Genomic DNA, 17,453 nt, shown 5'->3' with positions numbered 1-17,453 from the left:
ATATTAATGAAACCATCTAAAGTTTTTTTTATATAAGATAAGAATCTCATTAAAAGATAAAATGAACCTTGCACAGGGAAAGCTAAAGTCCACCAAAGAAAGTTTATACATATTCTATTATCCATATTGATGTAAAAGGGTACATTTAAAACCAAAAACAAAATAAGCCATTTCAATTGCCAAACCACTTGGTATGCTAGGGTATACTCTCCCACATTCATATAATTTCACTGCTATAAAATGAAACATGCATGTTGTCCTACTGTCAAACCTAGCATTCAATTACCTTCATGAATATATTCACTGATGCTCCACCATAACATCATGCATCCTTGCCGCGCATGACCATGGGGATGTTCTGAGTAACAGAGACACAAGTGGCAATGGGCAGAGCAGTGTAGGGGACACCACAGGCAAGGTCAAATGAAGTGGAAGAGACAGAAGAAATAAGGGTTTGAGAAATATTCCGGAGGACAGAAGGATAAGATATAGCAAGGCGAAGATCTATGTAGATTGGAGAGGAGATGCCAGACTTGAGCTTGAAATTGCCAAATTTGATAGCTGAGATTTCATGGAGTTGAAGAACTATAGATTCCATTGATGTGCATTTCCCAGTGTGCTTCAAGGCTTATTTTAGGCCTTAGGCATAACTTGTGTAATTCAGTATGCAACATCTTCAATTAAAAATTTAAAGACATATATAAGTACATTTTCCGAAACATTTAGCTCAACCACTAGCATAGATTTAATCATAATATTCTCACAGCATATACAAAAGAGTATAATTCAAGCGATCAATTTCTTAAAAAATTAGTGATGAACACAAGGAATTCGGATGAAACTTTCACAACAAGTGCATGACAACCTTACACTGGTGGTGACAAATCTGCATCCATGTGTCATGCACCAGCGCACACAGAATCGTACATATCTGGTGGCTACAAAGTTGATATGTACAGTTATTGAGAGGTACAACTTATATATGAACATTATACATCGTATGTACTCTAGTAGTTGTTGTATATATAGAACCTGTATATGTTACCATATGAATCAGAACTCAATTTCACTCAGAATTGTTTTGTGAAGGAAACCACAATATGCTTCTTCTTTCCCCTCTTTAATGATTGAGGTTCTAAATCATATCTCAATCAATAAACAGGGAAAAGAAGAAGCACCATCCCAGTTATCCTTCGCCATATCCCACCCCCTGAAATCCAGTACTATGCAACAAACAACAAGTACACCGAATTTGCCTTAGGATTAAAACCAAAATTTCAGAAATATAACCTCAATCTAGCTATAAAATACAATTGAATTACCAAACAACTAAAAGGGAAGAAAAAAAATAAGTTGAATAACCAATTCAAACCAATTTAAAAGAAAGAAAAAAAAATCCCCAAATCATTAAGATGCAATTATTTATTTTTTGCTCCCCACAAGTCTCCTTATTAGAAGACAATCTTATTTGAAATAGGATTAAACACTAAATGTAAGTACCTCTCGTAGTAGCGATTTGGACCTTGGTTCACCATGCTGTGAGGGACTAGCCCTTCTGTTAGACCCAACTCCCATTGGTTTCAGATGAAATCATAGGCAAGCACAAGTCCACAAATTTTAAATCCCACCTCTCAAAAAAAAAAAAAGAAAACACCCCAATTTAACCATTTACACTGTTTGAGCAACAAAATCAATTCAATCAACTAGAATAGAATGCAGCAACCCAGACTACATATAACAAAATTTCTATGCAGAATCAATCAATGACATTCAAAAGCTCAATGACACTTAAAAACTCCTAAAAAGTTCAATGAGCTTATCAACAATATTGATTCAACCAAAACACAATTAAAATGTCAAATGTAGCAACCAGCAACCCAAAGAGCATATGATATAAATTGAAACATTGAAATTAATCCTTCAAAAGATTCAACTCACTAGAAGAGGACACAGAGTGGTGTGTGTAGTTCATAGTGAGAGAAAATGAAGGGTGTGGTGTTGCATTTGGTTTTGGTTTGCACTTTCATGGGAGATGTTGATGCTACGAGACGAGGCCACGTCATCAGGGGAAATATGTTCGTATCTGAATAAGAAAGTGCAACATCATTTTCATAGGATTTAATGCAATCTTTCCTCTATTCATTGATTATGACAATGTGTTAGGATTTATTGGCCTCAATCTTATTACTAGGGGTGGGAATAGGTCAGGTCGGTCTACAGGGGCCTACGACCTGGCCTACATAAAGTCTGACCTGAACTGACCTATTTAATTAAAAGATTAGGGTCATGTTTTTTTAAAAATCTATTAAATTAAATAGAACAGGCTTAGACTTATTAAAAAAACTTATAAGCCTGATAGGCCTGCATATATATATATATATATATATATATATATATATATATATATATATATATATATATATATATATATATATATATATATATATTATTTTTTGGTACCAATATATTCTTATATTATTTTTTGGGTACAATTAATTTTTTTTTAAACTATCAGACTTTGATTACACATTACTGCTCCATAACTTCTATTCCTATAATCAAGTAAAACTTTAATTACAATTTAGGTGTGAGTCATGTGTCCCTTTATATTCCTCATTATTTTTATTGGTTTTCCTATTCTTGTTGACGTTTCCTTTCCTATTACTTCCTACTCTAGAGCAAAGGAATATTAAAGATTTAATGTGAAGAAGGCTTTTAAAAAGGCTATTAGGACAGGCTAAGTTTTTAAAAAGGTCAGGCCGAGACAAAATAAAAGTCTTTGATAGGCTATAGGTCAGGTTCAGGCCTTAAAAATTCATCGTAGGCTAGGCTCAGGCCTTTTAAAGCCTAGCCTGACATATTCCCACCCCTACTTGTTACGAAGCAAAGCTGAAAGAAAGAGTTTACTTGAAGAACTAAGGTCTAATGTGGTGAACATTTGATAAGATAGGATAAGATAAGAAACTTTAATTCTATATAATCTAATGTCTGATGTTGCTAAAAATCATAAAACTATAAATGTTCAAATAATAAAATTATCATTTCATTATATATATAACTTTCTATAAAGTAAATTTTAAATTATTTTTTCAAATTATAAAAATCTTCATAAAAATATAATTTTAACTAAATTATATAAAATTATATTTACCTTTATTAAAATTATAAACAAATTATATAGGGTTTAAAAAATCATAGTTAATAAAAAAATATTTAAATAATAATTATTTAAGCTTTAATATTTTAATTATTGAAATAATTTAAATTTATGTGTCAAAATTATTATTATGTATTAAAGATAATTTGTTGGTCAAAAAAATTATAATATATATATATATATATTATGCACATATTAAATGTACGTGGAGGATGACATGTTTGAGTGCGTGTGTTATTCATCCTAACTCGGTTCTATCCTGATAAGAAATACACTAAATCAATAGAATAAGGTAAGAGATAAAATAATATTATTATATCCTACGTAAAATGAAATATTATAACAAGATAGAATACTTATTCTATCTTATTTTTTTGTCACTAAACAGACGTTGAAAGAAAACAAAGCATAAGGAAGACAATAAAAGGGTCATCCTTTAACAAAATCCTATTTTGAAATTATTTATGATATTTTTTTAACATCATATCTTTATTTGTCTTAACCCATTAGGAAAAAAAGAACCTTAAATAATTTAAAATGAAATCGGAAGATAAATAAAATCTAGTTAAAAATTATTTATATCAAAAATTAAATTCAAATATTATTTGAACGATCCAACCTTAATTTTAATAAAAATAAAAAAGAATTGTTTTTGCCCCAAAATTTAACATCATAGGTGAGGGAGTAAACAACTATTTTCATCCATCGGTGTAAGAAAATTGAAAAAAAATGTCTTTAAAAAGTATAAATCTACTATCAAATTAGTCTAAAACTAAAAGAAAATATGTGAGTTGAGTGATAACATTAACATATATCTCGAGAGATCAATATTATAGTTGTAAATATTTATTTATTATGCAACAATTGGGAAATTGTCCTAAACTTACTTATATTTTCATTTTTTATTTTTACCTTTTAGTTTTAAATTATTACATTGTTTTTAATGTGTCTCCTGTACAAATCTTTGAAAACATGGAAGAAACAAATTGAAAATAAAGTGATAATTTTATAATTGAAAAGTAAAAAAGAAAAAATAAAATAGGAAAAGAAAGTAAACACGTCATAAAAATTAATGGACATAATTACCTCAAAGACCTTTGTAAAAGTAGTTGTTCTTGAACAAATATTTTTAAAACAAAAAAAAATATTTATTTATCAAACTAAACAGAATCGTTAAAATCTTAAGAAGAGGCATTCAGATTGTTTAAGGACTAAAGGGAAAAAAAATATTGATTTGGAAAAGAAAAAAGGTGGAAATTTCTATTTTTGGGTGGTAGCTAGCCTTTTGCATAGTTGATATTGACTATGTGTGCTTCTTGAATGCGTGCGAAGTTTTTCATGTACTACACATGTCAAGATACACGCCATGTTAGGGTGTATACATGTTTGTTAGTGGATGTGTCAAGCCAGTTAATTATTCATTTTTTAAAAGACAAAAAAGTCAATTCATTGCCTAGAATCTATAGAAAATTTCACATTAACCTTTAATACCTAAGGATTTATATTTTTTTCTCTTTAAGAATTATAAAGTTTGTTAAAAACAAAACAAAATTCTGATATGTCTCGTTTCCTTGAAACCTGTGATTTGTTTGCCACTTCCAAAAACCATCACATTTTGCTTGTCAAATGAATTTCCAAGTTTCTTTATTTTCTTATTCAATGCATATTTCCGAAAGTTTCAAGCTTTCACCTTCATTGGTTGACAAAAACCAAATTTCTCAAAGACCTTTTTGAATATTTCCAGACTCGGGTATGTTATTTCAATCATTCACAACCCCATTAATTGGCTATGATATGTTTCATTTAGCCATTTGGTTTTAACACAACTTTGGTTTGTTGCAGTGCAGAAAAAGAATTCATTGGCTTCTTAATTCTCAAAATTTAAGAGGAAAAAGATATATTCTAATATTTAAGAATTTTTATTCAAAAGTTGTTTCTTTTTATACCTTCATTGGCTATGTCGTTGCAATTTGCAACCTCTTGGCCACCATTGATGTTTATTCATTTTGGTTTGCATATCCCATGTGCAAGATTATCAAATTTAATATGCGCAATGCCTTGTATTTGCATGCAGAGAAGCAACTGGCATATATGGCTGGTCACAGATTGTAGCACCATATTTTCCTTTGGGTTTCAAATATTGGAGGCCCTTTGGGTTCTAAATATTGGAGGCCAGATATGTCTATACAACATGAAAATTCTGAGACAAAAAACGTAATATGTAAGAGTTTCTAATCCTTTTTTTCAAAATCTTCTCCCCCCTCGAAAAATAATATATATAAATAGAATGATAAATTGTGTGCACATGAAGATAATCATCGATATCATAGAATTATTTCATTCAATTTCTCACCCCCCCCCCCCCCCGAAGGACCTGTTCCTGTTGTGAAAAATCTTCTATAATATACCACTTGATGGGTGAGAAGGGATAATTATTGCAAATGCCTTTCCTCTAAGGAATTAGAGAATGAGCATATGCAATTTTAAGTAACTAGGGATGCAATTGCCACAAAATTCTACCAGATGTTAATAGATTATTTCAACAATTGTCTTGCTTCCTAGGTATTTTTGGCTTAATCTGTTGGTTTCTTATTTTGGTTTCTGAGGATATAGTAGATACTTAAGATGTTGTGCTTTGTACCATGTCATGATATCAAAGGTGAAATATTCATGAAAGTTAAATGATTCTTGATTTTAGTTAAACATCACAAAAAAATTTCCCTAGAACACAAACTAGTATGCAAAACATAGTGTCAGATTATAGTTCGGGTTTAAGACTCCATAATAGAAATGAGGCATCAACAATTCAAAATTCTTTATGTTTTTTATGTTCTTACAAAAGGTGATGTGTGATGTGTCATCTAATTTATATCTTCTATTTTTTAATGAGTCCCAAGGCATCTTGGGAGTGGTCATTATCTTTACAATCAGATGTGCTTGTCTTCATTTGAAAAGCAATTAGCAATTTAGCAACGAATTAAAAAAAGAATAGCATTATAAAGTTTCAAAAATGTATTCAGAAAACTTTTCTAAAATCAATTTAGGACATAGCTACTCTATAGAAGAGGCAATAAATGTTAAAAGTGTAATTTTTACTTGAAGGCAACTGGTCATTGAATATCTTCCTTATTACTATCAGTATGCACTCTCTTCTCTGATAATTATATGCAGACATGATAAATAACAATGTTAATCTATCAATTAGTGATTCCACATAATTCTTGATTTCTTCTAGGAAAGTTCATGTCAATCATACTGTACTACCTATTGTATTTGACATTAGGGATTGAATAAATTTATATTCCTTATAGAATGTAGTACCATGAATTACATTATATGTTTTAAGAATTTCTAACAATAGATGTTGATTAATGTTCCTTGAATATGTGTGACTCTGTTATGTGTAATACTGAAAGAAGATTATTTATAGGTGCAGCATTTATAGATAGTTTGTCTACATGTAGGATCAACTGTAGTTATTAACCCCATGTGCCTCCTTACTTGATTAATTTTAGCTTATATCTTATTCCTTTTCATCATTTTTACCAATTACTAGGTCCACAAAAAAGACTAGAAAATCTTATGCATCATGCTGGAAACAAGTTCTGCGCTGATTGTGGAACAACAGAGCCAAGATGGGTGTATGTATTTGCCTGGATTTTCACAGGAATTTAGTCTATTGGCTTGGTTATCTTTCATGGTTATATAACATTATCATTGATAATGAAACTAAGTGCTATTTCAGTGTCTTTCCAAAAGAAGAAGAAAAAACTTCATTTTCTAAGATAAACATATTTTTCTGTTAAGGTTATTTAAACTTGACTAGACTAGCAACAACAATCTTCACTTGTTTTGTCTTTATATGTGAGTTTTCAAATTCAAGCTAAGGGAGCATATTTTATTGGATAAATATACAAGCCATAGGTTTTGTAGACTATGGCTTGTCATTGATACTAAATGAGTGTAGATAACAGATTAATCAGGTCTAAAATCATATTTATTCTTTCACAACTCCATATTCTAATGAAGAAAGGAATAAAGTTAACACCAATAATTATTAAGGCAACACACTTCCAAATTAAAAAAATGATGAAGAATTATATATGGTGGATTTACAAACTAGGAACAATGATTAATACAAAAATTAGAATATATATACCAAATGTTTTGGAGCTTATAAGCTTAAACGATTTATACAAAATTGCTAAGAAAATTAAGATATGAAGTGTTGTATTTAGAGTTCATTGAGAAATTAATCATATCTTTAAATCTATAGCTCATATTATTTGTACTTTTTTTATGTGATAAATTTGTTAAACATCAGGTCTTCAAGTTTTGGAGTATTTATATGCATCAAGTGTTCTGGCATACATAGAAGTCTAGGAGTCCACATATCAAAGGTATGCTACTAGCAAAGCTTTTCAAATAACTTGTTAGTGACATTGCCATTTTATTATATTCATTTATTATAGTTTTTCTTGGAAAAATAAGAAGGTTGTTACGAACCATTCATACATATACACACAAACATACATACTTGCAGAAAATATTTATACGCTTGAATTAAAAGAATTATGTTAAAATTGTATATTCATTATTATGACTCTCTTAGAAACACGTGTGTATATTGGGAGGGGGTTATTGTACTCTCTTGTTTTATGAGCTTTAATATATCTTGTGTATCAAACCTTCTTAAATTACAACTATAGTGGCATACCTTTCTAAATGCGCTCATCATTTGCAAATGGAAAAATATTTAGGATAAATAGTCATTTTGCTTCTTGAATATATAAAGTGTTAGATAAATTCATCTTCGAAAGATGGAAATTCAAATTTTAGTCCCTAAAAGTAAAAAAGTGTGACAAATTCATTCGTCTATTAACTTTCGTCCATTACCGTTAATGAAAGAGTTTACGTGACACATTCATAAACAAATTTATGAACGCTCTACACATTCAGGGATAAAAATGACTATTTATCCAAAATATAATTTAATCTCCATCTTTCCCTCTATTTTAATTGTTGGAAGCATAATATTACAATAAGCACTTAAAAAAATAGGAAAATAAACACAAGCTAGAACAAACATAATAATAAACATAATATTGATTAATAAGCATAATTTGTCTATTGCTCTGAAATTTCTATTGTGACAACATTAGGTAATGACAAAATCAAGTTGGGTTTTATTTTTTTGTAAGAATTAACTTAATGATTGCGCATTTTTGTTTGAGTCTCATATTTTGAGTAAGGTATTATCACATTAGAAATTTCAGAGCAATAGACAGATTATACTTATTAATTATTATTATGTTTATTCTAACTTATGCTTATTTTCCTATTTTTTTTAAGTATTTATTGTAATGTTATGTTTGCAACGATTAAAAAGGGAAGAAAATGAAAATTAAATTATATTTTGAGTAAATGATCATTTTCCTCCTTAAATGTGTAAAACGTTGACAAATTTATTCTTGAATGTGTCACGTAGGTTCTTTCATTGACAATAACAGACGGAAGTTAACGGTTAAATAGATTTGTCACACTTTTTTCACTTTGTAACTAAAATTTGAATTTTTATCTTTTGGGGACAAATTTGTCAACATTCTACATATTTAAGGACAAAAATAATTATTTATCCAAATATTTATCTTACATCACATGACATATTATTAAGAAAAATGCTTACTGGATTGAAAAGGGTCACAAATTAAGATTGATAATACTCAAGTGAATTCCATGTAAATGGAGCTACTACGATTCTATCTAATTAATAAATCCACGCCATATTAAACTACCATCAACAAGAAATAGACAAAATGATAAATAAACTTTGGTAGCTTAAAGTTAAAGTAAACAGAAAGTCAATGTGAGTACTACATATTCTTAAGAATCTTTAATCAAAGGAGCCAATTTAATAAACTTCTCAATAAACACTTAAAAATAAGAAGAAGAAAAATTAAAGAGATAAAATAAATCAAATTTCTCCTATAAATTAAAAATAACTTATGAACTTCAACTTATAAAAAAAGTTAGATGAGGGAGCTTTAGAAAGAGTTGAGGTGCATAAATTAATTTTAACTTATGAGAGAAACTTAATTTATTTTACTTCCTCGATTCATTTTATTGTCTTCTCTTATAAATATTTATTAAGAAGATTATCCAAACTAGATCTTAGTCGTTAATACGGAAGCACTCCATGTTGACTTTATCTGCTTTCTAAAGTGATGAAAGGGGAGAGTATTGAACCACTTGTCCCCATTTCACCAAGTTATTTGTGCATGAATAACTGGCACACTAAACAAAGAAATCCTAACATAATTTGAAGCTATTATAGGTTCTATCACTGAAGCTAGATGAATGGACGGACGAACAAGTTGATGCATTAGCAAAGTTGGGTGGAAATACATTATTAAATAAGAAGTACGAAGCTTGCCTCCCAAGTAACATAAGAAAACCAAAACCACATTCATCCATTGAGGAGCGCTCTGAATTTATTCGGTAACTAAAATGAAACAAAATGTCTATTTTTGTGTGGAGGAATACATTATTCTGATCCAAAAATATATACTATTTGATTTCTTAGGAGAAAATATGAGATGCAACAATTTATCGGGTATGATGACGGTTTATCATGCCCCATTGTCCCATCTCAAGGAAGAAGCATATCACTTGCTCTTGCTCAAAGTAGCACTTCATACTACAATTCTTTTATGGACAACAAACCATCTGAAAAACACCAAAGCAAACATCGTATTGGAAACACATTCCGAAACAGCTGGGGAAGAAAAGATTCTGAGCACAAGTCTGCAAAGAAAAGTACCTCTTTGGTAATTTTTCCTTTGATTAATGTCAGTTATATAAGTCTTCTATTAAATGAACATAAACACTATTTTTGGAGTTAGTTAATACAACAAAGTGTACTACATACTAAATATTTGTGTTTCTCCTTGCTCCTATTTTCTCTATTTTTAGCCCAAAAGGGTGAGAGAATGAGTTTTAGTAATGACTTGCAAGAAATTCTTATTAATTAAGTTCCATACTGGACAACATTTATAAGTCTAGTAGGGCCTTTGCCTTTTAATATTATATTTTAGTCAAATGAATTTCTAAGGAAATATTTAGAAAGGGAGTATAAGTAGACAATTCATATCTAGCTTTAGGATAACTTTGTATTTTTCCATTATTATTAATACAGGTTTCTATGTGATTATAAAATTTTGAATGTTTATGAAGGCAAATGAACAGAAAAAATTTTACGGACAGGGATAATTCACCATCTATAATGTTCAACTATGTCAGCAAGGATGAAAAATAAAAAAAGAGATAGATAAATTGAATAGCAGCATGCTTTGTTGAAAAGAAGAATCTAAATTTGTATGCTATTATTAATGTTTCTAAGAACAAAACATTATATACATGATACACTTTTATGACAAAACACTTTATATCCTTGAATGATGTTTGTCAGTATTTCGTGGGATAAAATGTACAGCCTATACAACATTTAGTTTTCATGAATTGCAACATTGGGCTTTTATCACCCATTTTCCTTATGTGCTTTTGACTTTAGAGTCATATTTGTTAGTATAGAGCAATAAAAAAAGAGAAAGGAATAAAGGGAAGAGAGAAAAGACACAAAGTTTTAACATGGTTCAGCACACAATGTATGTGCCTACGTCCACGACTACACTAGGAGAACTTTTATTTCTTGTGCATAAAAGTTTACAAGGTGTCTCTATATATAACACTAATGAGACACAAGTTCTAACAATCCAAGCAATGTGGGACTAAGACTACAAAACTCTAATAATCTAAGCGATGTGGGACTAAGACCACAAAACTCTAACAATTCTCCCACTTGGGGTCTAAGTTCCAAACTCTAGCAGCTCCTTGTAAGCAATGAGTTCATCGACTCTTTACCTAGTGTAGCGCCTTCATCTTCAATTATCCTTGAAGGCCAATTGAGGCAATGCAAAGCCTCAGCTTGTCAGTTATAACAGCTTTAGTCAACATATCTGTTGGATTCTCTGATCCTAAGATCTTCAACAAAGATAAGTCTCCATCATTTATCAACTCCCTGATAAAATGGTATCTTAATTGAATATGTTTGCATCTAGAATGGAAGACTGGATTCTTAGCAAGACTTATAGCACTTTGAGTATCACTAAACATTGAAGCATTATCTTGTTATTTCCCTAATTCATTGAGAAAATTCTTTAGCCAAATCATCTCCTTAGCTGCTTCTGAGATAGCTATGTACTCGGCTTCCGTGGTTTAGAGAGCAACTCTATTTTGAAGTTTAGACTTCCAACTCACAGCAGTACCTCCCAAAGTAAAAATGTAGCCTGTGGTGCTTTTCTTGGAATCAAAATCTCCTCCCAAGTCTGCATCTGAAAATCCTTGTAAAGTGAGATTGTTTTTTCTGAAGCACAAACACATCTCTGAAGTACTCTTCAAATATTTGAGTATCCACTTTACGCCTTCCCAATGCTCCTTTGCTGGATTTGATCGGAACCTACTGACAACTCCCACTGCATGTGCTATGTTAGGTATGGTACATACCATAGCATACATCAAACTCCCAACTGTTGATGCATATGGTACTCTTGACATGTAACATTTTTCTTCATTTGTCTGCAAATATTGCTTCTTTGAAAACTTCAAATGAGATCCCAAAGGGGTATTCATGGTCTTAGAATCTTCAAGATAAAACCTGTCAAGCAACTTGTGTATATATTTCTCTTGAGATAGCTTCAAAATTCCTTCTGATCTGTTTCTAAGAATTCTCATACCAAGGATTTGTTTAGATGGACCAAGATCCTTCATTTCAAAGTTTTCTGCCAACTACTGCTTCAACTTGTTAATTTCTGCCATACTAGATCCTGTAATCAACATGTCATCAACATACATGATAAGGATAACATAACTATTAGTATATTTCTTAACATAGCAGCAATGGTCCATGTCACATCTGTTGAATCCTGAGTTGCTCATAAACTCATTAAACTTCTTGTACCACTATCTCGGTGCTTGTTTCAAGCCATACAAACTTTTGTGAAGCTTGCACACAAGATTTTCCTTGCCCGGCACTTCAAAACCTTCTGGTTGGGTCATATAGATGTCTTCCTCTAAATCCCCATGCAAGAATGCAGTTTTAACATCTAACTGCTCCAAGTGAAGATTCTCTGCAGCTACAATACTCAGAATAACTCTGATGGTAGTCATCTTTACAACTAGAGAGAAGATCTCTGTGAAATCAATTCCTTGTCTCTGCTGAAACCTTTTCACCACAATCTCGCCTTGTATCTTCTTCTACCGTCAGATTCTTCCTTTAGCCTATAAACCCACCTATTTTGTAATGTTTTCTTTCCTTTTGGCAATTTAGTTAAAGACCATGTCTTATTCTTCTGAAGGGATGTCATCTCATCTTTCATTGCTAGCTCTCACTAAACAGAGTCATTCCCCTGCGTAGCCTCACTGAAACATTATGGCTCACCAGCATCAGTTAACAACAAATAATGCAATGAAGGGGAATACCTATCTGGTGGTACTGAAATTCTGCTAGATTTTCTTGGAGGAGTTGATGGTTCTGGTTCTAACTCAACCTCTACGCATGTACTCTGGTTTCTGCTGGCTATATCACTTTCTAAAATTTCTTCAATTGTTGCTTTCTCATAAATTTTTGACAGTTTACCTGCACATGTAGATTCTGCAGAAAATTTGTCCTTATAAAATAAGTTCTCATTAAAAGTAACATTCCTGCTTCTTATAACTTTCTTGGTTTGGTCATCCCAAAACCTGTAGCCATACATGTCAAATCCATAACCAATAAAATAACACTTCCTCGCCTTCAGATCCAATTTATCTCTATAATTAGTGTCTGTCAGTATATATGAAACACAACCAAAAATTTTCAAATGTGAAAGTTTTACCTCCTTTCCAGACCATACTTCTTCGGTCAACTGATAATTCAAAGGAGCTAATGGTCCTCTATTGATGAGATATGCTGTTGTGTTTATTACTTCTGTCCATAATGCTTTAGGCAAGCTAGATTGGATCCGCATACACCTCGTTCTCTCATTCAAGGTTATATTCATCTTTTCTGCAACACTATTTTGCTCAGGTGTTCCTGGTATTGTCTTGATCATTCTGATCCCATGTTCTGAACAAAAGTCTTTAAACTCTTGACTATCATACTCCCCGCCATTGTTAGATTTCAGACTTTTAACCTTTAGACCTGTCTGATTTTCAACTTCTGTTTTCCACCTTTTAAACACAGAAAACACATCAGATTTATTTTTAAGAAAATAAACTCATACCTTTCTGGTAGAGTCGTCGATAAAGGTGACATAATAGCATGAGTTTCCAACAGATTTCACTGGGGCTGGCCCCCAAACATCTATGTGCACCAATTCTAGTTTTTCAACTTTAGGATTCTTCCCTGCCCTTGAGAAGCTGACCTTTTTCTACTTTCCAAGGATACAATGTTCACAAGCACCAACATCAACATGCTTGAGGCTTGATAGCTTACCCTTTGCCGCCATAAGCTTCATTCCTTTTTCACTCATGTGTCCAAGTCTTTGATGCCACATGGTTGAATTATTGACAGCCTCAGTAACTGCTACCACGTCTTCATCTGCAATCATGTAAAAAGATCATTGCTTCTTTCCACGAGCCACAACGAGATTGCCTTTTGTTACCTTCCAAGCTCCATCTCCAAAAGTGGTGATGTCCCTCATCATCCAACTACCCTATAGATATTAAATTTCTCTTTAAGGCGGGAATATGTCTGACATTGTGCAATGTCCATAGGGATCCACTGGAGGTCTTGATGTTGATATCACCTCTTCCAACAATGTCAAGAGATTTTCCATCTGCAAGGTAAACTTTCCCAAATCTTCCAGAAATATAGTTAGACAATAAATCTTTAGAGGAAGTAGTGTGGAACGACGCACCTGAGTCCATGATCCATGAATCAACAGGACTATCCAAACTGCAAATTAATGCATCATCAAGTTCATCAGTTGCTGCATTTGTGGATTCATCATCATCGCGCTTCTTGTTTTTGTGCGACTTGTTCTTCTTTGGTGCCTTGCACTAATTGCTAAAGTAACCTCTCTTGTCACAATTCCAGCAAGTAACGTCACTTTGAAATTTTCTCTGACCTTTCCCTCTTGACTTTGATCTGGCTCGACCATTCTGACCCTTCTGGGTAGTCCTTCCCCTGCCTTCAGTATTCAATGCTGAATTAGAAACATGACTGGAAGATTCTCCTGAATCTCTCTTGCGAACATCTTCGCTTAAGATCAAGTCACGGATGTCACTAAGCTTTAATGTGTTCTCCCACGTAAAACTACTAACTGCACTAACAGTTGCAGCCCAACTATCCGGTAGTGATGACAATAGAATCAATGTCTTCACCTCATCCTCAAATTTAATCTGCACTGATTCCAACTGAGCAAGAATAGTATTAAATTCATTAATATGATCAGTTACAAAGATACCTTCTCCCATCTTGAGGTTGAACAACTGGCGCATCAAGTATACTTCGTTGGCTGCCGATGGCTTCTCGTACATATCTGATAATGCCTTCATTAAGCCTGTAGTAGTCTTCTCGTTTACGATGTTGAACGCGACATTCTTGGCTAATGTCAATCTGATCACGCCAAAAGCCTGTCGATCCAGCAAGTTCCATTCTTCTTGCTTCATGTTGTCTGGCTTAACCCCTGATAAGGGCTGATACAGCTTCTTCTGATATAGATAATCCTTTATTTGCATCTTCCAAAAGCTAAAATCTTTGCCATCGAACTTCTCAATCTTCACCTTCCCCTCTTCTAATGTCATTGCTCCCACTGCCTCCTCTAAACTGAGAAGACTCCCACTAATTCCTTTAAACTAAGGAAATCTCATGGAGTAACCAAAAGCTCTTGATACCAGTTGTTAGTATAGAGCAATAAAAGAAGAGAAAGTAATAAAGGGAAGAGAGAAAAGACACAAATTTTTAACGTGATTCAGCACACAATATATGTGCCTACGTTCACGGCTACACTAGGAGAACTTTTATTTCTTGTGCATAAAAGCTTACAAGGTGTCTCTATATATAACACTAATGAGACACAAGTTTTTATAAACCAAGCGATGTGGGACTAAGACCACAAAGCTCTAACAATATTAAAAAGCAGATGAGAATCAAAGAATTATTATAATATTAAGCATACATTTTTATACCCTATTCTAAATATTGAAAGGGAAAATAATAGTTATTAAATGTAGAATTTTTTATTTTTTGTAAACTAAATCTTGTTGCTTTCATTTACTGTTATAGGCAGGTATGGTTGAATTTGTTGGGTTGATTAAGGTTAATGTGGTTAAAGGCACTCACCTAGCCATTCGAGATGTAATGACTAGTGACCCTTATGTCATCCTTTCTTTGGGTCACCAAGTGAGCATCTTCATCTATGACCTACTTTAAAATATAGATGGAATGGAAAAAAAATGTAACATTTAATATGAAACACTTTTTGTATTTGTTGTTGCAGTCAGTAAAAACACGTGTCATAAAGAGCAATTTGAATCCGGTCTGGAATGAAAGCCTAATGCTATCAATTCCAGAGAACATTCCTCCTCTAAAAGTGGTAAGTTCAATTTTTTTCAATTTTTGTTAATCATAAATGGTTGGTATTGGTGTTCTGGTATCATAGTAATACTTGCACTTAGTGAGAAAGTGACAATTTCCTGAATGCAAAATTTCAAACTTCAGATATAGTTATTTTGTAATTGATAATTTTAATTGCTATAACAGTAATGTCCATTCATTGTCATTTCCCCTTGAACTAGGAATAAGGCTTCAAATTTGAAAGATTAACTTGTTAAACTATACTAAGAAAAAAGGTTCTTCATCTTTCCTTTGTTTGCATAAGATAAATTAGCTAAATATTTCTTCTTGATAATTTTTCATCCCTTTTTTAACATTCTTAAAGCAGGGTAAATAACATGCATATCATGATACCACTACCTATTTTCTCTTTGAAAATCCTACATGCCTTCTTTTCTCCTCAGAAAATTTTGCTAATGTCTAGCATTGTAATTATCTTGTCACAATTTATGCATTACATTTCCATTAAAAAAACACTTTGATTTTATTTATATTGCATTATACTATTTTTTGTGTTAGCCATGTTTGATTGATTGTGTTTGTTGGGATTTTATGCGCAGCTTGTGTATGACAAAGATACATTTTCAACTGATGATTTTATGGGGGAGGCTGGAATAGACATTCAACCTCTAGTTATTGCCGCAAAGGCCTACGAGAAATTGAATATCAATGAGTCCATGCAGCTTGGAAAATTTGTAGCAAGCAAGGACAACACCCTTGTTAGGGATGGTATCATATCTCTTGATGAAGGGAAGATCAAACAGGAAATCTCATTGAGGCTACAGAATATTGAGAGGGGTGAGCTGGAGCTTGAGCTTGAGTGTGTTCCCCTTACTCAATAGTTGGATAGATGTTAAGGATCAGAACTTAGCTAAAACCACATTTTGGAGCACAAATCATAAGAATTTGTATGTGTAGATAGTCCTATCTCATTCTCTCTTGTACATTATTCCATGACTTGATGGGATTACTTCACTATCCAAGTTCCTAACTATTTTCATGCGTACTAGTATCTTAAGAATCTCATGGTGAATAATATCCTAAGAATTTGGTCTTTAATCGAGTCCAATGATGTCGTGTGATCCTTTGTTGAATGTGTATCAACACTTGTCTATTAGATTGTTATTCTCTACTAATTGTTTGACCAAGTCTTTAGGATTAGTTGTTTTATTTTCTATTACTTAGTAGTTGTTATGTTAGTGGTTTGTTATTATTATGTTAGTGGTTAGTTATTATTTAGAAAGTCAGCTATTATTGTTTCTTTTCTGTTACAACAAATTTGTATTTAAACATATGATCATTCAATAAAAAAGTGTACATTCATCTCCCTTAATTTTGTGAGTTACACTTATTTTACAACAGATTGGTATCTAAAGCCTTCTTCTTAAGAAGGACCTGTGAATGAACTGAGTGAAACTCATCACAAAAAAAAGCCTAAACACCTTACTTCAATTCATTTGATAAATGGATTCTGAAACATCATAACTCAGCACTAGCACCACCTATGTTTGATGGTGACAATTATCAAATCTGGGCAGCAAGAATTGAGGCACACTTGGAGGCAAATGATCTCGGAGAAGTTGTTGAGGAAGACTACGAAATTCTTCCCTTACCAACTAATTCAACAATGGCTCAAATAAA

The 17,453-nt window shown here is 32.2% G+C and overlaps 1 protein-coding gene and 1 long non-coding RNA gene across 2 annotated transcripts; one reads left to right on the top strand and one right to left on the bottom strand.

Moving 5' to 3' along the window:
* Positions 1-91: 91 nt before the first annotated feature.
* Positions 92-1,978, bottom strand: LOC114386387. Its single transcript, XR_003661069.1, has 2 exons — positions 1,501-1,978; positions 92-674 (listed from the first exon to the last, which is right to left on the bottom strand). It is a non-coding gene; the product is annotated as an uncharacterized LOC114386387 (long non-coding RNA).
* A 2,769-nt stretch (positions 1,979-4,747) lies between these two features.
* LOC114387693 (probable ADP-ribosylation factor GTPase-activating protein AGD11) lies at positions 4,748-17,066 on the top strand. The gene is made up of 9 exons (XM_028347899.1): positions 4,748-4,907; positions 5,232-5,378; positions 6,714-6,798; positions 7,482-7,557; positions 9,492-9,655; positions 9,741-9,984; positions 15,483-15,599; positions 15,697-15,792; positions 16,373-17,066. Exons 2-9 carry the CDS (start codon positions 5,336-5,338, stop codon positions 16,652-16,654), a joined length of 1,107 nt encoding a protein of 368 aa, XP_028203700.1. The 5' UTR covers positions 4,748-4,907; positions 5,232-5,335; the 3' UTR covers positions 16,655-17,066.
* The last annotated feature ends 387 nt before the right edge of the window (positions 17,067-17,453 follow it).

The sequence above is a fragment of the Glycine soja genome, chromosome 15 (assembly GCF_004193775.1).
Source record: "Glycine soja cultivar W05 chromosome 15, ASM419377v2, whole genome shotgun sequence".
Taxonomy (NCBI): Eukaryota; Viridiplantae; Streptophyta; class Magnoliopsida; order Fabales; family Fabaceae; genus Glycine; species Glycine soja.
Note: the sequence above shows the minus strand (reverse complement) of the source record. Positions and strands in the feature narration are given on the sequence as shown.